This window comes from Notothenia rossii (assembly GCF_949606895.1).
Source record: "Notothenia rossii genome assembly, chromosome: 2".
In the NCBI taxonomy this organism is placed as follows: Eukaryota; Metazoa; Chordata; class Actinopteri; order Perciformes; family Nototheniidae; genus Notothenia; species Notothenia rossii.
In genome coordinates this window covers 80,789,694-80,812,293 of record NC_136904.1, presented here as the reverse complement: position 1 = coordinate 80,812,293, position 22,600 = coordinate 80,789,694, and the positions used below count along the sequence as shown (strand labels likewise).

The 22,600-nt window shown below is 41.8% G+C and overlaps 1 protein-coding gene across 2 annotated transcripts in view; it reads left to right on the top strand.

Moving 5' to 3' along the window:
• Nucleotides 1-513: 513 nt before the first annotated feature.
• The window catches only part of dop1b (DOP1 leucine zipper like protein B), a 28,578-nt gene continuing 6,491 nt past the window's right edge, over nt 514-22,600 (top strand). Inside the window, exons 1-26 of one of the 2 annotated variants that reach the window (XM_079664507.1) lie at nt 514-585; nt 9,328-9,505; nt 10,371-10,552; nt 10,668-10,838; nt 11,685-11,865; nt 12,005-12,103; nt 12,407-12,530; nt 12,620-12,729; nt 13,842-13,953; nt 14,412-14,532; nt 14,648-14,767; nt 15,048-15,156; nt 15,432-15,668; nt 15,762-16,063; nt 16,304-16,698; nt 17,329-17,603; nt 17,688-17,840; nt 17,996-18,096; nt 18,207-18,397; nt 18,862-20,422; nt 20,601-20,700; nt 21,030-21,221; nt 21,362-21,484; nt 21,590-21,724; nt 21,830-21,885; nt 22,346-22,450. In XM_079664507.1, coding sequence (XP_079520633.1) covers nt 9,368-9,505; nt 10,371-10,552; nt 10,668-10,838; nt 11,685-11,865; nt 12,005-12,103; nt 12,407-12,530; nt 12,620-12,729; nt 13,842-13,953; nt 14,412-14,532; nt 14,648-14,767; nt 15,048-15,156; nt 15,432-15,668; nt 15,762-16,063; nt 16,304-16,698; nt 17,329-17,603; nt 17,688-17,840; nt 17,996-18,096; nt 18,207-18,397; nt 18,862-20,422; nt 20,601-20,700; nt 21,030-21,221; nt 21,362-21,484; nt 21,590-21,724; nt 21,830-21,885; nt 22,346-22,450 — 5,393 coding nt within the window. In that variant the 5' untranslated portion in view covers nt 514-585; nt 9,328-9,367. Of the gene's footprint in view, nt 586-4,627; nt 4,835-9,327; nt 9,506-10,370; nt 10,553-10,667; nt 10,839-11,684; nt 11,866-12,004; nt 12,104-12,406; nt 12,531-12,619; nt 12,730-13,841; nt 13,954-14,411; nt 14,533-14,647; nt 14,768-15,047; nt 15,157-15,431; nt 15,669-15,761; nt 16,064-16,303; nt 16,699-17,328; nt 17,604-17,687; nt 17,841-17,995; nt 18,097-18,206; nt 18,398-18,861; nt 20,423-20,600; nt 20,701-21,029; nt 21,222-21,361; nt 21,485-21,589; nt 21,725-21,829; nt 21,886-22,345; nt 22,451-22,600 lie in introns of those variants that run through there. The other variant, XM_079664506.1, reaches the window with a different exon arrangement.

Below are 22,600 nucleotides of genomic sequence, written 5' to 3'. Positions count from 1 at the left end.
GCGTGTGTGTGCGTGCGTGCGTGCGTGGGTGGGTGTGTGTGTTGTGTGTGAGAGTGTGTTGTGTGTGTTGCGTCTGTGGAGTGTGTGTGTGTGTGTGTGTGTGTGTGTGTGTGTGTGTGTGTGTGTGTGTGTGTGTGTGTGTGTGTGTGTGTGTGTGTGTGTGCGTGTGTGTCATGTATTCTGCATTATTTTACAATCGTGTAATGCCATCACTAAAACTGCTACTATACTAAAAAAATATGATAAAACATAACATAACACACAACACGCATCAATAACACAGTGGTAATAAACACATTGGCTGCAGTTACAGTCATATCCTAATAACATTCATATTAGCAAATGTCTGCAGCCTCAGCAGTCAGTTAAGGTGCACATGGTTGATTTGCAGCAAAACATCCTGCAAAGCATTCGCAGCATACTACACTAGTCTGGGAGGCAAACTGTAAATTTCCACTCACTACAGATATTTTGGAAAATTCCGTTAAACGAAAAACTCAATTTCCCAGGAAACCTTGCGCCTCCGTGTTGCGTGTTTGTCGAGCGACAGTCGTTTGCAGTGAGAGTGAGATGTCAACGGCAAAGGTTTGAGCTGAAATTCCCTTTAATATTACTTTGATTAGGAAGTCAATCATCGTGCTTCCTAATGCATTGATCAAGCAGACGCTTCGTAGGCCTACATGGTCAAGTGTTAATATAGTGTCACGTCTTTTGTACAGGTTTCTTTTGGCTCGTCTTTACTTGCTTACGTTCCAAACCCTCACCGAAGAATACATTCAAATTCAAACATATTGGCTTGCCCATAATGACTTATAGTATGAGCAACGCACCAGTAGGCTATTTTACAACACAAACTAAGCATGTACATACTGGTAGCAACCCTCAGTGAGATACACTATTTCAAAAATACCAACAATAAGATTTAGGTTAAATAATTATTGATACAGCCTCACATGAATACAAACAACAACATATAGGTATACATTTATCTAGCCCAAGTTTAACTGCAATCCTACTTTTAAAAAACATTTTTTACAGAAACCTTTTGACCCAATGTTTTTTGCAAATCCTTAGAAGAAGGACTCCAGTAGACCAAAACATAAAGATTTAGATATACTAAAGTCTGTGGCTCTAAACTGCAGCCACTTTAAGGTTATCATTGCTCAGATCAGCATGATGAAACTGTCAATAATGCATTGCGCAGTGACCATCCTCCTCTGCAGCCTCATCTCCTAACAATAGTGCAGTTTCCTGTTTATCCTTCCCTGCTAAACTGAGTCATAAAACCTGTGGTGAGACCTCAACAGCTGTGTTTCACAGTGGGTTAAGATCCATGAAGGATTGCAATTTTGGATTAAGCTGAATATATGTGGTTGAGATATCATTTGCACCCCTCTAGTCGTGTTACATTTGAAAACCTTTCAAATGTGTTTTCCATCACGGCAAAATGGGCAGATTTTTCAGTCCATTACTAAAAATATAATATAAATATGGAGATGGAATGAGCACTAATGAGCAGTTTATTTTCCATGTTTTATCTCTACTTTCTTGTGGTTATTAACAGTTTGTAAATCAGTGTTACGGTTTGTAACCTTCTTTGTATTAGGCTGCCGTTCATGTTTATGGATTGATTGGAAGGCAGCAAAGCCACAGCTCTCATTACGGGAGATGACTTCGATTTGTCGTTTGTTTGCAGATGTTTATTTTCTTTGATCTATTAACTCGATCAATTTCCAGCCCTGTGGGGCATTAACGCAGCTTTTTAACAAAACCATATAGCCACTTATTTCCAATACCTTATTCTATTATGTTTCTTCATTATAATGTATTTAAAAAGTTGTTTACTTGTGCAGTTACAGTTTTGTTCCTTAAAGAAAAAATACCTCTTGTGCTTTAAGTGGTTGTAAAGGCTGGAAAAAGTATATATAAATGCAGTCCATTTGCCATTTATACAATTGATGTGCAACACCTCATAACATTTTCAGGTTAAAAGGGCACGTGTCATAGCAGGCCTCGAAGTCCTGGCAAATCAATCTGAGTTACCAACCTTCTCTATGCAGAGGGCTCCACCTGGCAGGAACAGCTACACCAACATTATCATTATTTTTAAATATGGATGCCGACCCAGATGTAGAGCAGCCAAACACCTTATGGTCAAAAGACTTGTGGTGTTTTACACACAGTCCTGCCTTCCTCCTGCCCTAATATAGACTGTGGTATAGACTGTGTCAAGTCCCACACCCCACAAGTGCAAACTCAACAGTTGGCTTCATTGTTGTGATCAAGCAGCCAGTGCTGAGAGTTGAGCTTGACGAGGGGTGTTAGAAAATATCAATTCACTTTAGTATCACAATATTTGTTTGTTATACTGTATCATTTCTAATTTAAAAAAAGCGTATAGATGTTTTGTTTTGTTTTGGTAATGCTATGTTACACTGTAGATATTTACTTGATATATTTACATAAAGAATCCTGCAAGCACATTATTTTTATTTTATTGCTTATATTGGCAGATTAAGCATGGCCACTGAGAGCCATCTGCAGGCAAAATAGCATATTCGTACTTGGACAAAAGTCCACAAAATGTTATTGGAATAGATGAAATATAGTTTTTGAAATATCACTACAATAGAAACACAAACAGACGCATGAATAAAACAACCCCCTTGGACGGAGTAACAATGAAGCCCTTGTTTCCCCATCCCTCGTCCAACTTGGTTGTGGCTGATTAGAAACATCAGTGGACTGTTACACAGCACTCTTCATGTACAATACACTTACACATGTGTTTATGACCATAGCTCCCTCACAAAGTATTGTCAGTTGTAGCCAGACTAACTTTAAACTGACTTCGCAAACATTGGGGAATGCATACAATCTAGATTCAAGATTTTACAAACCAGCGTTACCAGGTTAGATCAAATACTGTAAATGAAGTAGGTGAATTAAACAGAAGCATCCAAGGACCGATACCTGTAATTGTGGGCAAACAGGCCATACACCAAACCTTTTGCCATCAGATATAGGAAAAAGTATCAAAATATTCAAATGTTTTACTCACGTTTTTTTTTTAAACCCACGTTTGGTGAAGATCCGCTAGAATTGGTGGTGTAAGAGATGATCCAAGGAGGAAAGAACTGAATACAAATGTGGTGCTATGCTCCAGAGTTCAGGATATAAGTAACATATGCAGTGCTTGATAAACACCATGCCAGAACCCAAGAGGTTCTTACTCGACCAATGACGTAGCCCATCTAGATTCAGTCATTGTTGTGATGTTTTTCAAAATCACAGACATAAAAGAAAGAATGAAATCAATAACTCATACGTGAAAGTGAATTTATTTAAAATGAACAGTGAAAATTGTGTGCATTTTAGTTGCCAAGGCATTGTTTGAGCACTGTGGCAGACATTTCTGTATCCAATAATGTGTTTTCTAACTCTATGTTTATACTGCTAATCTAATATGAACCATACCTTTCATTGCTATTTCAAGTATCGGTCATTAAGTCTATAAAAATGTCCTATTCTATGAGTCGGCTCATGTCCTCTGGTGCTTAAGGCTGAGAAATATAATGCTCTAATAGCTTCTATACTGACTGTTTGAATTGTAAGGCGTTTAATGTTGCATACATGTATACTATTTGCTTTTTCTACAGTCTGTTATTTAACAGTAGCTTATTGAGTTATGATATAGCTTTACTTGGTCTCAGGTAGAACATGGGGTAAAAAGTCACAACTTCACGACTTTGTTTGACTTCCTTATGCACAAAGTCAATATTTAACAAGAAAATAAAGAACACTATTTGTCATTTCTGACCATGCTGTAAAATAATGGTTGGACAAAAAGGTTGGAACATTTTCTGGTGATGGATTACAAGTGTTTATTATAAGTAGAATACCACATTGCAGCCTTTAAAATAAATAATTTGTTCACTTGAAACATAAATAAATGGTGGCTACATTATCAAAGTATTAGCAATCTAGTACAGACACGTTTTAAAACATTGTTTGCATTATACAGTAGCTCCATCTAGAGACTCAAACCGGTATTTGTCGATCCTTGTTTACATACAAAATGGAATAAACAAGATATATCAATTCATTATTTCAAAACTATTACATTTGACAATTTGGAATTTTGACACAATAATATTTTTTATCAAGAAGTATAACTAGGAGTTTAAAACCAAAACAATCCTACAGTATGTACCACAACAAGATATATATACATTGCATTAAAATATGACATAAATAAAAGTATAGCTAACACTGTGTTTTTAGTTTAATATCCTATCATATACTTTATGGCTGCAATACAGTGTGCAGTTCGCTGTCAAATATCTAGCAGTGGGATGAGAGGTTTGAAAACAAGGCACATCCTGGACTATACCAAAGCCTGGGGGCAGTGATATTATTCCGATAATAATTCTAAAACTGCACGAAGAGAAACCGGTTTAGTTTTTCTTTGCGCAATAATTTACATTAATATTTCGCATGTATTGACCTTCTGACGACGGTTTAAAGACAAACATCTCCTCTTTTATATTAAAATACACGCCGCCCCACCCCTTAGTTATCGGGAAATTAACATTCCGTCCGCTTTCAGCTCTGAATCAGCTGAGTTGGTGGGTCCCGCCCAGTTCTGTCAATCACCCCTGGTTCTCTCGTCTGGAGATGTTTTGTGACACCCATCATCAGGACGAATAACCACTTGTTCTGAGAGCTACCATAGCTTGAAGGATGCACAATGGGGACCGGGCTGTCGCTTCTTTAAGTGTGACTGCTCTGAAGAGTCGGTCCTCGGGCTCCTGTCGGGCTTGTTTCGCAGTTGGTGAGTCATTGATGCACCTGATAGCTAGCTAATGTTGTTTACCACGATGCTTTTACTGTACATGTTGTTTTGTTACAGCCACAATACCATATTATTCCCTCAGATATTCTAAAATTGAAACCTTTACGTTTGAATGCTACGTTAACTTTGTGCTTTCATTGCTAGCTTGCTATCTTAGATGTATCCCTGTTTCAGTCTTGACGTAAATGTAGCTAACCATAAGCTACACAAACATGTTTGAACTAAGTCTTGGTTGCAGTGATATACACATTAAGTCTGAGGTCGTGCAGTTACATAACAAACAGTACTGACTTCTATCATATGGCCACAGTTTGTGTTGACATCTTGTCTCATCTGCCATTTCATCGAAACAGCGTCATATTAAAGCTCTTTATGGTGGTGGTGTCGGTTAGGTGACACAGTCTATAGCAGAGTTTGTTGTGTGCTATAGTGCGTGTGTCCACTCACTGACTATCAAGGCACTCACTCCTTTGCACAACAGCAGCCTGTAGAAATGCATGCTTTATCGCACTTGCTGTTTTGCTGATGCATACAATGAGGAAGTGAGAACATGCATCAAGTTCTGCTTGGTCAATAGAGGTTGATTATCTCTCACCTATGATTAGGCTGTTTTTATAGATCCTCATTTGCTTGAAGCTTGCACACAAAAAACTTGTCTCTTTGAAGGAAGATTTATAATCCATCTAAATACGGATGGATACGTCTAAACAAATAGGCAATATGTAGAATAGCAGCACCTAATCTGAGGGTTGTTTGCTATGCAGGGTGACGTTGTTTTTTTACATATTTCGTCTTCAACCACTCCTTATTTTGATATCAAGGTTGTAAATGTGGAAGAAAGTCACGAGTACTTAATGTGGCTTTTTAGAATAAGAAGGTTTTCTCATTTCTCATTATTCTGTTTTGTTCAGAAATAACAAAACACTTGCATGCATATAAACTGTTGATTATTTCATTACATGTGTAAGACATTTGATCAAAAACATACCAAAAAGATCAAATGAAAAATATGCATTATTAAGCTATAGTACAAGATTCAAAGATTCACTCAACTGAACATGCTGGCAGTGGATAAGAACACAAATAATCCATCTGTTAGAGCCAGTTTTTTGTTTTGTGAAAAAGGCCAAATATTGACACCTAATGTTACCTCTGTTGCAGAGACTAAAAAATAATACATTTCCCACAGCGACAGCCTCTTAAGAAACACACAGATGGGCAACCTGTGTGAAAGATGCCGTCAAGACACAGTTTTAATTTTAATCGTTAACTTATATTATCCTACACAACTCAAAGAAAGTACTAAGTTGTCAGTCACACAACATCAACACATCATCAGAAGACAAACAGGTCATCACAACTGTAAAATCAAATAAAAGAAAGATACGCGTTAGAATTATCGGTTAAAGACGTCTAGTGGCTTGATGGAAACATTACATTACATCACATTGCATTTAGCTGACGCTTTTATCCAAAGCGACTTACAATAAGTACATTCGACCGGGAAGATACAACCTTGAAGAAAACAGAATCATATAAGTACATCAGGTTTCATAGAGCCAAACCTTTCAAGTGCTACTCAACTGGCTTTAGATAAGCCAGCCTTTTATTAGTAGGTAAGTGCTTTGTTATTAATTCTATCGCTCGAAGTGGAGTCTAAAGAGATGAGTTTTCAGTCTGCGCCGGAAGATGTGTAAGCTTTCTGCTGTCCTGATTTCAATGGGGAGCTCATTCCACCATTTTGGAGCCAGGATAGCAAAACCCACGTGTTTTTGCTGATGGGAACTTGGGTCCCCCTCGCAGTGCGGGTGCAGCGAGCTGTTTGGCCGATGCAGAGCAGAGTGCACGTGCTGGGGTGTACGGTTTAACCATGTCCTGGATGTAGGAAGGGCCAGATCCATTCGCAGCATGGTACGCAAGTACCAGTGTCTTGAAGTGGATTTTAGCAGTTACTGGAAGCCAGTGAAGGGAGCGGCGTGGTGTGGGAGAATTTAGGAAGGTTGAAGACCAGACGAGCCGCTGCATTCTGGATGAGCTGCAGAGGTCTGATGGCACATGCAGGTAGACCAGCCAGGAGGGAGTTGCAGTAGTTTAGGCGTGAGATGACGAGAGCCTGGAGCAGAACCTGCGTCGCTTTCTGGGTCAGCTGGGGACGTATCCTCCTGATGTTGTAAAGCGTGTATCTGCAGCAGCGGGTTGTAGCAGCAATGTTTGCAGTGAAGGACAGTTTGTTATCTAGGACCACACCCAGATTCCTTGCAGTCTGAGTCGGGGAAATAACAGAGGTGCCGATGTTGATTGTTAGGTCAAGAGTGGGACAATCTTTTCCCGGAAAGAAAAGCAGTTCAGTCTTGTCAAGGTTGAGCTTGAGGTGGTGAGGAGACATCCACCAAGAGATGTCTGCTAGGCAAGCAGAGATGCGTGCGACGACCTGGGTCTCTGAGCGGGGAAAGGACAGAATTAGTTGGGTGTCGTCAGCGTAGCAGTGGTATGAAAAACCATGCGGGGTAATGACAGATCCGAGCGAGTTTGTGTACAAGGAGAAGAGGAGGGGACCAAGAACAGAGCCCTGAGGGACCCCTGTAGTTAATTGACAAGGGTCGGACTCGGACCCTCTCCAAGTTACCCTGTAGGTACGGTCTTTGAGGTATGAGGTGAGGAGGGAAAGTGCAGAGCCTGAAACTCCAAGTTCTTGGAGAGTGCGAAGGAGGATCTGATGGTTCGCCGTGTCGAATGAAGCAGACAGGTCCAGAAGGATGATGACAGAGGAGAGGGAGGCTGCTTTAGCAGTATGCAGTTCCTCAGTGACAGCAAGGAGGGCAGTCTCTGTTGAGTGACCTGCCTTGAAACCAGACTGGTGCGGAAACAAATGAAGGAAGCCGCGACACCATCTTTGTTTTATCCATCTCCATCACTTAGTTGCTATACTCTTACTTTCCACATTTACCCCTTTAAGTAATCCACCCACCCTTATCCGTCTCATTCCTGTGGGTCATGATCTGGTTTTGGCCTTTTTACTTTTTATTTTCATTCTTCATAATACTTGACATATTTATTGTCTTTACTAGTTGTTAAATCTATGAAATGTCACAAACACAAGTTAACAAAAAGTGCTCATAATCGCTTATTATTTTTGATAAAGCAACAAAAAACCCACTGTAAAACTGTGTTTTGGGGAGAGGCATTTTCAAAAAAGAATGCCAATAATTATCTTTGATGATTATTATTCGTTTTCTGTCAAAAGGCCATCCTGATTCCGAGTGTTTATGACAATAATAATAATGATCATGATATTTACTTAAGCCCTTTTCCAAGTGCTTTACATTCAATTATATTACATATATCAGACATGTAATACACTCATACTGTGGACAATACCCACAAGAGCAATTTGGGGTGAAGTTTCTGCATGTGTTGTTGGGTTTGTCACTCCACAAAGCTCCTCACAGCTCACGAACAGAGTCCAGATGTCTGTTCTCTAATCCTGCCGTCTACACCCCCACCCATCTCTCTGTTCAGCTTCATTCAAATACATTACACACACACACACACACACACACACACACACACACACACACACACACACACACACACACACACACACACACACACACACACACACACACACACCTCGAAAGTAAGAAGAAAGCTACTCTTTCTAGATAATGCAGCATATTAAGATGTTAAACACTTTTATGCCTATGCAACCAAAACGAGATTGAAGTAAAACAAAATTCTTATTCTTCTATATAAACATGTCCACTTATTGAAACAAGCTTTTAACCCAACTCCACTGTATGTTTTCCCTCAGCGTTTTAGTGCCTTTCAGCTCATTTGTTTTGGTTTTTATTGACTACAACTTTACTGCTCAGTATGCTACCTGGCCATCACCAAACATCAGCAGACAGGAAGAGACAGCATATGCTAGTGAACGCAGTGGAGCCTTTAGAAGAGCCATTGACTTTGACAATTGACTTAGTGGCAAAACACACAACTTCCAATGAACGCTGAGGTTGCCCTTTATCTGCAGGATGTGTGCTCTGACAACATTTTAATCAATATGATCACATGTCAATGTCACTGAGGTATGGCCTCAGCCGGCCAAAAAGCCTATTAATGCTGCTTTAAATCACTGTGTTAACAAGACTGAAAACAAACTGGATTCCTCTGTCTGTTTGTCCCAAGTCCATAACTTTTTTTTTCTCTTAAACATCCTGCATGGCCACAGTTTGTGTTAGCAGGACTCCTCCTTCCTCAGACTGCAACACAGGTCAATCACACAAACACCGACCAGTCATGAATGAGGACATTTGTCCCCATAGCCTCAGGGCTTGTATATATCAGTGAACAGAGTTAATTGGCTAATTGTATTAGCCAGAAACAAGCCTCAGAGGCAGAGGGATATCCAGGAGCCGATAGTATCTGTCTGCATCTTTTCTTAAGATCTGTTGTTTGTCTTGCCTCTTTTTAAGGAATATTGTGCTGAAGATGCTGGGATCACATTGATGTATCATGGATCCTGAGGAGTTAGAACTGCAGAATGACTACCGCTACCGTAGCTATGCAGCGGCTATTGAGAAGGCGCTGCGAAACTTTGAGTCCTCGAGTGAGTGGGCCGATCTCATCTCCTCCCTGGGGAAGCTCAATAAGGTAAGGTAACTGTATGAGGGATGAGTGGATGTGATCCTATAAACACTGTAAATTATTATATTTTTAACCGGATATCTCAGTATTAAGAACTTTGTCTATTGTGTCATTTGAATTCACAGTAGCATTTTGCGGTTTTCTATTTTGGTGTGGTCATTTTGCAGGTGTCAACTTCACAGCTGCTGTGTGTTTCAGTTCTCTGTTTGATGAGGAAGTTTCTTTTTTTTATTGAAACTCTCTCTCTCTCTCTCTCTCTCTCTCTATCTCTCTATAACACACCCTTATTGCTCCAGTCTTCTGGCTATTTAGTTCGGGCAGTAAACGTCTCACTTTACTGTACTTTCCCCCTGCAGAGTTTACTTTGGAGTGTCTTTGTGTGCTGATGCACAATTAACATCTTAGATTACACAGAAAACGTGATAGAAAACACTGACAATATGCATTAAAAAAAAATCCAACATGCTTGTGTCGGATTGTTTTTTGTTTTATTGGATGGTTCTGCCAAATTCAAACTAATATGGGATATTGTTGTTTAAACACGATAATAAATGATAAAATAATGAATGATAATCAAATTATAATACAAAAAGAAAAATAATGCTTTCATTCAAATTCCTCTCTAACTCTGTTTATTCTGTCATTTTTTGAGAAATTAATTACACTGAAAACACATATGTAGTGAGGTGGGTGGAGAGTCTGCAATGGTATGGAAAGTAATGGAACATATTTAATTGCACTGGATAATTTAAAGAATGTGTGTTTTTAACAAGATATCAGTACATATTATGTTTTATATGTGATTTGTAATCTAGCAGTATTTTTGCAATACGCCATTTGCTAACCTTTTTTTCCTGTCTTTTACCTTCAGGCCCTGCAGAGTAACCTTCGCTACTCCCTCCTGCCAAAGAGGCTGATCATAGGGAAGCGTCTCTCACAGTGTCTACATCCCGCTCTGCCGAGCGGAGTACACCTCAAGGCTCTGGAGACATATGAGGTCATTTTCAAAATCATTGGATCAAAATGGCTGGCCAAGGATCTGTTCATTTACAGGTGACTTACAAGAAACTGGCATGAACCTTTTACTGCTTGTGGAGAGAACTGGCCTGATGTGTGCAGAATGTTATGATATTGAATTTGTGTGTGTGTGTGTGTGTTATGTTTTCAGCTCAGGATTGTTCCCGCTGTTGGGCCATGCAGCCATGGCAGTGAAGCCCATGTTGCTGACTCTGTACGAGCGCTACTATCTCCCGCTGCAGAGGGCTTTGCTGCCAAGTCTCCAGGCCTTCATCACAGGACTGCTGCCAGGCCTGGAGGAGGGGCTGGAGGTTTACGACAGGTACTATATTCTATATTTCTCTTATTGTTAACATATCACATGAAAACACCAAACCAAAAATAAATGTATCCTACTGACACGCTCTGTATCCAAAGTCTGATGTAAAATGTGTCATAAACAAATAGCCACACTGTTGTGCTGGGACAAATGTTCCGTCATTAAGATGAACACGGGCACTGCAGTTTATTTTTTGTCAATCACACTTACACTCTGCTGCTGCTGAACATACTTGATAACCAGGTGTGCATTTATCTGCAAATATGTCCTTTCAAGTTTCTCCGATAATGAAAGTATACACGAGTGACTCATTAAAGAAGGAACAAAGGGGGTTGGGGCCGAAAGCTGCAGACAGGGTAGGGAAGTAAAGAGAGAACAGAAACTGTCATTTTTTACATAATCTTTTGCCACTAGTACAGCAAAAACATTTAAAATGTAATCAAGTTATAAAATCTTCTAAAAATACATTTCTATGCAAATAATTATGGGTATTCTAACCTTTGAATAACTCATATATTTTGCTTACTCAAAAATGGTAACATTTTAATTGAATTGTTTAATGTTTAACTAATGTTTTTAGTTTGTCTAACAACTTTCATTTATGCTAAACAAATGTACACTTTATGGGAGGACAGCTTGGTATCAGAGACTACATCAGGTAATGTGACACAGCATAAGCAGCTTATATACTGTCATCGGTTTGCTTTAGGCGTTACTCGTATACAAAAACAATGGAAGATTTGATTTGATTGGTATAACATCACTAACCACAAGGTCATCCTGCCACTCAGAAACACAGATGTATAAGTTTAATGTCTTCTCTCCATGTTGTCCTCTCTCTCCGTCCAGGACTGACGCCTTGCTGCTCCGCCTGTCCCTCCTGGTGGGTCAGCAGGTGTTCTACGGTGCGCTGTGGGGCAGCATGCTGGTCGCTCCCATGGTGCGGCTGCCTGCCTCCGTCTTCATAGTCACGCATTTTGACTCCCTGCGTCAGCAAAAACACATGCTGGGCTACGACCACAGGATGGTGGTGAGTGTCTGTGTTTCTGTAACTGAACAAATGTGGTATATGCATTATTTAATGAATATGGGAATATATTTGGTATTTCTGTCATGTTTTAGTTTAGTTCATCTGTCGTCGGACCTTCTCACCTTCTGTCTTTTTTCAGATAAAGTCGGTGTGTCTTTCTCTGCAAGACTCAAATGTCCTGGTACAGAGGAACATGCTGGAAATCCTGCTCTACTTTTTCCCCTTTGCTACATGCCTGGTAGGTAGTCACATCAAAACACTTCCTGTTTTTTTGGACAACATCGTTCACCTTTTTTTTCCATTTAACATAGGGCCCGTCCTGACTCTCATCATTTCCTAGATAGACAGACGGATTAGTTTTAGATCATTTTTTATTATTATCTATATAAATCTACCTCTATTATTGTGTTGTCTCAATTTTTATTTGAATGTATTTGTTCTAAATGTGTTGTTTTATAAACCTCTCTGTACTACACCTTGAACCGACCTGTGTTTATGGTATTTGCTCTATAAATACAACTTCCCTGCCTTGTTTGTTTAGGACACAGAGCAGTCCGCTATTGCCATGAGTCAGGAAGAGATGACAGCAGTGGTGTCTGCAGCCTCACTCACTCTCCTCCGCAGAGACATGTCCCTCAACAGACGCCTCTATGCCTGGCTCCTAGGTGTCGATAATCTAAATGATAATAATCTAAATTAACCCATTCAATTTCCTTGTTAAACTCAGTATTTACCATTGTGTATGTGTTTTCAGGGACGGACAGAAAAGGAGCAATGGTGGCACCTCACCCCACCCTCTCTGCTACCACTGAGGAGCATACAACATTCTACTTCAACACCTACTCCAGAGATTTCCTTGTGCAGGTAACACATTTGTTAACACACAACCAAAACCAACAATAAATACTTAAAAATACTACAACCTGATTTTAAAATTCAACAATATGAGAAATTAGCTTATGCTGAGAGCTAGTTGACACGATCGATACCATGTTCATGTATGTAGGTTATTGATAAATCAACAGCCATTAGGGTTGGATAGATTCGCATTATAACTACACACTGAGGGGGACAAGTACCTGAAAAGGTCACTAATTGAGAAGTAGTAAAACCGTATGTTTATTTCACACTAGAACTGCCAGAGGTCGCTGTATACCTAAAACCGCCGACGGGTCAAATTGACCCGCTATTGATTTTCAAGGTACAATGTTCTTTTATGTATCCTACAAGAACAGTGAGTTTTGATCGCACAGGAATGAAACTTATACCAATAGAATCTGTGGACTCTCAGCTTTTCATATGATATAGTTTGTGCAGATAGCATGAAGTATAAAATATCGCTACCAGTGCTGATTTAAACGCTTGGTGTTAGACTTGTGTTTTGTTTAGGTATGTATCTCTCTATCTATAACCATCTATCGATCTATCCATCTATATATCTCTCTTTCAATCTATCTCTCTATCCATAAGGAACCGCAGTAGACAAAAGGTGTTGCTATAGCAACACGTCATGTTTACGCTGCATTTTCTATGAGGTAAATATTACCCACTGGCGGATATAGGTATAAATGGCATTTCTTTTGGCGATTTTTAACAACAGAGGGTGCTACATAACACACTTTCAGGAAAATTCACGGACTGGGAGACTTGAATATTTTATTGAAAAAAAGTTACATACAATCAAAAAACAGCTGCGGGTAAAATTGACCCGTTGGCGGTTCTAGTGTTAATCAGTATTTTCTTACATTTTATAAATCTGCCAATCTCGGAAAACAATTGGCAGATGAATCAACTATGAAAATAATTGTAAATTGCAACCCTAGCAAAGATTCCTGTATTCCTATTTGTTCACAGTTGAACTAAGTACATTTTAGCTTGTAGATTAAATGAGAGGAAGCATAATTGACCTGTCACAGGTGTCAGTTTTTATCAGTGTTCCTATTTTCCTTATTCTCTATGTGTTTCTGTGACTTCAGGCCCTGATTAACATCCTCAAACAGAAGGATGTGGAGAGCGACCCAGAGAATGTGATTGGGCACCTTAAGCCCTTCCGCATCATAATCAGTCTTCTGGATAAACCGGAGATAGGTAGGCAGCTCCAAGCAGTACAGTAAACAAATACGACTTACTGGATCCACCACTCTTTATTTATGTCTCGGCTTTTCTCTAAGCAAGTTTCAATAGGCCACATTCACCAGTATCTTCCTACTTTTCTCTTCAAAGGTCCTTAGAAAAGTCTAAGCCTGATTCATGATATGTTATTTTAAACCACTGAATTGTTAGTCCCTTTGTGTTATAAAATAAACAAATGTTCCCATAAATTGAAATGTCATGCCATTCAGCATTAACGCCCTACCAATTCAAATAACAAGGCATGAGTTTTCAGTGCTGTGTGCACACAGAAATTAAAAGAACATTTGAGAGAATTTCTTCAAAATCGCCCCAAACAAAAATCTAAAAAGGGTTGAGCACAAGACAAAAAAACTATTTTCGAAAATAATGTATTATTTATTTAACGGTGAATAACGCTCATTGTTTCTTTGCAGGTCCAGTGGTCTTGAACAGTGTTTTGTTGGAGGTGGTGCGAGCTTTCTACAGCTACTGTCGAGAGATGGTGGGAGAGGAAAGCATCACCAGCTCAGGGCTCGCAGGCAACCAGCTAGCCAGGTGAGAACCATCGAGCAAAGGAAAGATCCAAACAAAATGCATGTTGAACACTTTAACTGAAAACATGACAAAAATGGAAGACAAAAATCATGCTTTTCCCATTCCTCTTCAACAGTAGGATCAAAGAGAACAAAAATGCATCAGAGATCATAAAGACGGTGAACATGCTTGTGAGCACCATGAACAGTGAATACCTGTGGGAGTACATGACCCGGCGCTTCTGCACCTCTCTCGGGTACGGCAGGAATGACACAAAATCCTTATTTACAAAAGCGAACAATGCTTATTGTGTAAAAAATGGTCAAGTGCTGACTTGCGGACATTAAATATTTCAGGGAAAAGTCAGCATTAACAGTAAACAACAATGTCAGCAAATGGCTGAATTAAATAATTTGTTTCTGTGCAAATGAATATGCCAAGATAATGTAGAAAAAGGAATGTGAACTTTTTTGGTTAACCCGCAAATATCAACAGACAAAGACCACTGTTTTGATTTCTCCTTCTTTACCCAACAGTGACAAAGATGACCCACCCACGCCTCCTCAGCAAGAGCGCACTCAGCCTGCTCCGTCCGTCACAGAGATGTCTACGCTCATCATCTTCCTGCTTGACGTTCTCCCTCTGGTAAACAACTTACTCAGACTTATTAATTCCCTCATCTGTTAAATTAAATTGATGCAGCAAATAATGCTATTGATAATTAAAAATAATGCACGAAAATATTTGGGTTTCGCTAAATCTAACAAATACTGTACATGACCAATGGAAAGCAAATAGCTTAAATAGAGAATACGGTAAGTTTCCGGTACCCACTAAATAAATATTGAAGATTATTCAGTGTTACATTTTGTTTACTTTGTACACAAATGGTGTGTTTTATGATGTTTTTTCTCCCGCAGGAGCTCCATGCTGACATTCAGTCCCAGTTCCTCCCTGAGATGCTGGGCACCATGCTGCGGACCCTGCACAGCCACATGGACTCTCTCAGCCTGGAAGATGTCACCCAGGGTCTCCGCGCCTCCTTCAAGGTCCTGAGTAAGATCCAGATGCCTGTAGCTTATATGGACAATGAGCCTGGATCCCAGACAGAAGAGCTGGAGTTTCAGTCAGCGGAGGAGGAAAGCAAAACAAATCAGGTGAGGCATTTACAGTCAGAACCATGTAGTGTTCCTTTTTGAATTTATTTGTTATGTTTTACTGTGACTTAACATGGGTTGTACTCTATCTAGGATATTGAGAAGGAGGGAGAGGGGGATGGCAAGGTAGGCCAGGTTAATGGTCACCATGCAGAGAAGGAGCTGAAGAGAGATGGAGGAGAGGAGGCAGACGGTGTTTACCCAACACTCAGGTCTGAAGACAGCGGATTGGGAATCAGCGCCTCACCATCAGAGCAGCATCTCCCACGAGTCTTGGGGATCAGGGAGGAGGGAAATGGAGTTTGTAAAGAAGCCGAGGGAGTGTGGAGGAGGGGAGGCAGCGTAGACAACATGAGCCAGTGTCTGCAGGACATCTTGGCCTTCATAAGCAAAAGGTAAACTACTGAGACATTGTTGAATTAGCCGCAACCTACATTGACCTCCTTTATTATGCGTTTGTATATGTATTCAGACCTACTGTGTATTGTTCCTGTCCTGTGCATGTGCGTGTATTGTACTGTGTGTAATCACAACTGAGTGAACACCTGAATTTTTTCTTTGGGATACAATCAATGTTTTTCTTCTTCTTCTTTATTAAGTCTGATTTTTATAAATACTTTCCCTCACTATTTCAGATACCTGCTGGTGCAGGTGGAGGACGTCAGGGTATCTGAGGAAGAATCTCAGGCCGACCTTACTGCTGCTTCTGTTGATCAGAAGACATCGGTACAGGCCAAAGGTGGGCGGGAAATCAAAGACAAACTGAGTGAACTGTTCAATCCACACAAGTTTAAACCCCGCGCTGTATCTGAAGGCCCACCCCCAGCGGCCCCCACAGAGAAGAAGAAGGAGCGGGGGCATCTGGACTGGGCGGCCGGCTTCATGCCCCGCAGCAGGGCGGAGATCTCTGAGGCCGGTCGACAGGCTTTCACCGCCACCTGCCACCTGCTGCTGGAGTGCACCACCTTCCCCGTCTACCTGAGCGAAAAGGAGACTCTGGATCTCCACACTCACATGTTTGGCCACACAGGTCAGCACAGAGAAGTTATTTATCCAGCTGATTTAATACTGTTGTCAGCTACATACTTTAAAGGTGGGAGCTGCAATTCTAGACAGAAAGATAGATCATAGTTGAACTCGGCAACCAAAGAAATATGAATAGATCCCGTCAGTGCTCTTTGAGAACCTCAGCCTGTGCCAGATTTAACTCTCACTGCCACTGCCTATCATCTTTCCCCTGCCGAAAAGATGATATGTGGCTTGTAGGGCTGTACCAATAAGTACCCTCATTTATAATGTTGACATTATTTAGATTTAGAACTTGAAGAAACTGAGTCCACTTTCCACCTTTTCTTGCCCTCTCTCTGTTACAGAACATTTCTGTAACTGTCTAAGTCCAAAAGTCAAAATGCTTTGATCAAAGATAGATCTTCATCATTTCTAAAAATCAACTTTTTATCAAACAAATTTTCTGCTTCAAGTAATATTTGTTGGCCTACATTTGAGGTTTTATTCAAAAAAAAAAGTTTTCCACCCCCACACAGAATTGACAGCCAGTAGACCTTGAGGAGTTAATCACCTAATTTGACACAAAGTGTATCGCATTAGAATCACAGACTCCAGCCTCACAGAAGTGATAATGTGATTTTGTTTTCCGTAGGTGGGATGGATGTGGACAGCCTGCCAGTGTGGTTGAGGTCTTTGATGATACTGTGCTGCCTGTCCAGAGACTACAACATCCAGCACACTGCAGTGTCCTCCCTGTTGGAGCTCATCAACCACTCCCAGTCCTTAGCGCTGGTCATCCAGGACAAACACAAGCGCTACCAAAGATCTGAGTCCAACCCTCTGAGTGGGCGGCTGCAGATGGTCACTGTGCCCCCCATCTACCCTGCTATGCTTCGTGTCGTAGAGGAAGGCACAGATTTCTACCAGGTTAGATTATAAAATGGAAAATAATGTTGTAGCTCAATTTAAATTCAATATTTAATCGTTATTTCTTTATTTCCCGTGACTCAGAGGGTGTCCCAGGTTCTGTGGAACCAGCTGGACACGGAGAGGAGAGAGCAGCACATTTCCTGTGTGGAGCTCTTTTACAGGCTTCACTGTTTGGCTCCATCGGCGTCCATCTGTGAAGACATCATCTGCCAGGCGCTACTGCACAAAGACAAGGTGTGTAAGCCTGCAAACACACTGAACACAAGTCATTCACAAAATGTAATGCTCTCCCGTGTGTCGGCTTTAACAGGATACATAAAGAGAGCTACTACTAATGTGGCAAGTTGAAGAACAGTGTAAAAATGTATCCTTGTGTTTGTCTGCCTCAGTCTGTTAGGCTGGAAGCACTACACCGCTTCACGGTTCTGTGGCACCTGACCCGGGAGATCCAGACCAACAGGATCACGTCTATTAATCGCTCATTTGACCGGTTAGTGCATAATACATGTATAGACACACATTATTATGATTAAGACATGGGGTGTTGGGTTCCTTTATTTACAAAATCTAACTGTTTTTAAAAATGTGCATCTCTGTCAGGTCTCTGTGTGTTGTGGTGGACAGTCTGAGCTGTACAGACGGATCAATCAGTGCAGCAGCTCAGTGCTGGCTGGTCAGGGCTCTGTCCCTCAATGATGTCATCCGGATCCTGGAGCCCATCCTGCTGATGCTGCTCCACCCCTCCACACAGCGCTGCTCCATTCAGAGCATCAAACAGAATCTCACTGCTGGTAAGTGCATCTGTCAGCATGTGTTGGTAATGCTGTGGATGTTGAGATTCACCTATTTCAATTCCCGACCTTTTAAAAGTCTGACCTTTGGGTTCGGATTTCTGACGATGCAGGGTTTTCTTTACATTTTCTCTAAAACTGTACCAAGTTACTGTAAAACAAATCTCAAATATGCTTCGAATGGGTTTTTGGCTGTTCCGCCACAACTTATTTGGACTTGCAGATGTTCTAAAGAAGAAAGGACAAAGGAAAAACATGTTGTGTGTGTCCGGATGAATTGTGTGCTGCAGCTGCAACCGTGTAAACAACATTAAAAACATCATGTTTGTGTACATTTTAATGAAATATCACATATGAGACTAGTTGGCTGATCACTGGTCATGGTCGGTGCTTCTCTGATAATATTTAAATTGTATGAATATCTTTGGTTTGGCTCTAATTGTGTTTATCTTTATTTCCTAAAGGTAATGTGAAAGCTCTGAACAACAGAAGTCGAAGCTCCACCAAAACATCTGGGACATCTCCAGATTCCATGGCAACAGAGGTCACCACCTTAAATCTCATGAACATTGTGGACCGGGAAGCCCTGTGGGCAGAGCTGGAAAGTGGGCCGGAGCTGGCCAAAGAACCAGACACCTTAGCGTTATCTAGGAGTGTGAGCGAAGTGACAGAAGAGGAGGATAGAGAGGAGGAGGAGGAGGAAGCAGAGAGCGAACACACTGAGTCAGCTGACACTAGTGGTGCCCAGTTATCCACGGAGAACTCCAGCTCCGGCTCTGTCCCCAGCACTGAGGAAGCAGGTGTGCTCAACGGCCTGCGGAGGATGGAGTCCGGTCACACACAGGCTTCTGATTCACTGTCAAGCGAGGATGAGGACGATTTGGAGCTGGAGGCAATAGCCAGGTCTCGCCTGTTGAAACAGGAGCGTGAGAAGAGAGAGGCCATTGACTCTCTGTTCCGCCATGTGCTCCTGTACCCTGTGGCGGGCGGGTGGCGCCATCTGCTGCAAGGCTTGGCTCTCTTAGACAGTCTGATGAGGAGCAGTGCTGAGTGTCCTCTGGTGGACGCACTCTCCTACACTTCTCTGGACACGAGCTCTGCTGCACATTTAAACCTGGTCTCCAACCTCCTGCAGCGCCACCAGCAGGCTCAGGGCGGTCAGGGCTTCTACGGCGGCCTCCTCTCTCCTTCCTCCTCCCCCTCTGTGCCCCCATCCCAGCTCATTGAACTGCTAGTTTCCTTGTGCCTGAGGTTCCTGCGCTCACAATACCCTTCCTATCTGAGCCTGGGTCCGCTTGACCTGCAGGGAAACAGGGAGGTTCAGGTGAAGAGCGTGGGGGTGCTGACCCGCATGGTGAACCAGCTCGGCTGCATCGCACAGGGACAAGAGGGCAACGGGGCCAGTATGGAGCCCATCCGCAGACTCCTGTCAGAGTGTAAAGTGCAGCAATATGCTCTGCTTACACTTTCCGCATCCATGTATGCCGGCCAGAGGGGAACGGACAAGGGACCCCCAAAGGGTGTGGAGCTGCTGGAGGAGCAGGGCGGCCTGTCGGAGGAGAGTCTGGTGAATCTTGGAGCAGGAGGCGGACAGGAACAGTACCCCTTGCAAATGGAGTTACTGAAACTCCTCCAGGCTCTCATAGTGCTGGAGTACCATGTGTGCGGGGCTGCCTCCGCGTCTGGCCAGCCCGCAGAGCCTCGTGAATCCCCAACTGCCACCACCCCGCTGGCTCGTGAATGGCAAACTGCGGTTCTTTTTCAGCAGTCCATCAAGGCCGCCCAGTACGTCCAGAGTCATCCCATCACAGCGCAGGGAATGTTTGTTTCTGCCGCAGCCAGGGCACTGCAGCCACAGTACGGCTACTCCATGCACCCCCACTGGGTGTCACTGCTGTGCTCCTCGCTGCCATACCTGGGTCGATCGTTAGGCATCATTGTGGCTCCACTCATCAGTCAGATCTGCAGGAACTTGGACGAGCTGGTCAAGCTTTACGAGCATGATGGAGGGAAGACAAACCCGAGGTAGAGGACCATTTTAAAAACAGAGTCTCTCAGTAACATAGTTTTTTACACTGTAACAATTTGTCCTTTTCAATGTTAAGAGTTGCTAGTAAGGTCTTTCTACTTACATTTAAAATGAGTCAGTAAAGAAAAGTAAAATACATTTTTATTTATGAGGTTTGTTCTTTGTTTCAAACAGCCTGAGTGGTAGAAGGGAAAACATTTCCCCTGACTACCCTCTCACTCTGCTGGAGGGCCTGACCACCATTACACACTATTGTCTACTGGACAACAAGAGGGTGAGGAATGAAACACACACACACACACACACACACACACACACACACACACACACACACACACACACACACACACACACACACACACACACACACACACACACACACACACACACACACACACACACACACACACACACACACACACACACACACACAAGAGGACAACAAGAGGGTGAGGAATCACACACACACACACACACACACACACACACACACACACACACACACACACACACACACACACACACACACACACACACACACACACACACACTATTTGAATAAGAATTTGAATACCCATATTCCTTTCTCTTTCTCTCTGTCAGTCTTTGGTGGCCTGCGATCCTGTGGATGTTCGGAATGCACTCAACGCTGTGATCGAGGCACTACCGCACATGCTCAGTAGCATGGTGTTGTTGTGGGGAGTTGTCATGAGGGAAGAGCTGCAGACGCGTGGAGCAGACACTGCCCAGAGCAGCAGACACACTTCTACCTCTGTCTACTTTAAAAGCACCAAGGTGACATTCACATTTATGCCTTTCTAAATATATGTAATCACAGATCTGTGTCATTTAGGTTGTGTCGACCCTGGACATACAGTACACATGTTCTCCTGTTAAACCATGTGCATATGTTATTCTTTTCACTCGTTGTTTAGATCTTACGGCAGCGGATACTGGAGTTCCTGGTCCCTCTAACTGGGCCTTATGGGATTCAGCTCATGGCTTCACTGGCAGCAGTGTGGAGCAGCAGGAAGAGTAAAAGGAGACATAAAAACAAAGTAAAAAGTGCAGTCTTTACAGAAATCTAGAAAGAACATATACACGTCTATCTCACAAAGAAACGTTATTGCATTTGTTGGCATCATAACTCTCTCACTCTTTAGGTTTTACCTGTGGCCAGTGAGTCTCGTCTAACCATTGTGGCTCTGGTCAAATCACTGCACACCCTGCACACGGATACCATCCTACAATTGGTCAAGGAGGTGGTGAAAAAGCCACATCAGATCAAAGGGGACCAGGTATACAAAAACACATACAGGCACAGCTCTCAACACGTGTATTCTGGAAGTTTCAGAAGTACATTCTCCCTGACCTGAATCATGTTTGACTTTTCTCTCCATCAGAAGTCAACACTGGTAGATATACCAATGCTTCAATTCAGCTACACCTATATCCAGAGGTAATTATGAAATGCAAGTTTTCACCTCAGGTTGAATACAAATATAAGACAGATTTACAATTTACAAATGTTCCTTATTATTATGTATTATTTATTGTTAACTATTCCACAATCTTCTTGAAGACGCTTTAGAGACAGGGCTTTCTTAGTAGCTACTGGAACAGTCTCCATGAAAGTATAATATAATACAGCAGAATCTATTGAATCCTTTAAAATGTGTCTTAAGGCCCACTTACTCTTGCCTGCCCCTGCAATGATTAAAGATGTGATTTGCATTCATCTTAAATGCATGAATGTATTTGTTTCTGTGTATGTACTGTGTGTTTATGCATTATATTCAGCTACTTTTTTCAAGTGATTATATTTTTTGCAAAAATGTTGATGTTGTTGAGAACTGTCTATTTTGAAATGCTCTATTTATTAAATCGACTTGAATCTAATAATTTCTCTTTATTTGTAGCATTTCAGCTCAGATTCTGCAGGAAAACGTGGTTCCTCTTCTGAGTTTGTTACGGGAATCTGTTCAGCTCAACCTGGCCCCGCCCGGCCACTTCTTGTTGCTGGGGTCAGTTTTCCACACAGGCCATTGTACAATACAGGGTTGCACAACAAAAAGCAGATTTAGTCCCTTTATTTAAACAGCTGATAAATGCACTGCACTCTATGACAGGTATAGTGGTTGTCTAATGGATGGTGGTTCAAATCCCGCCAGGAA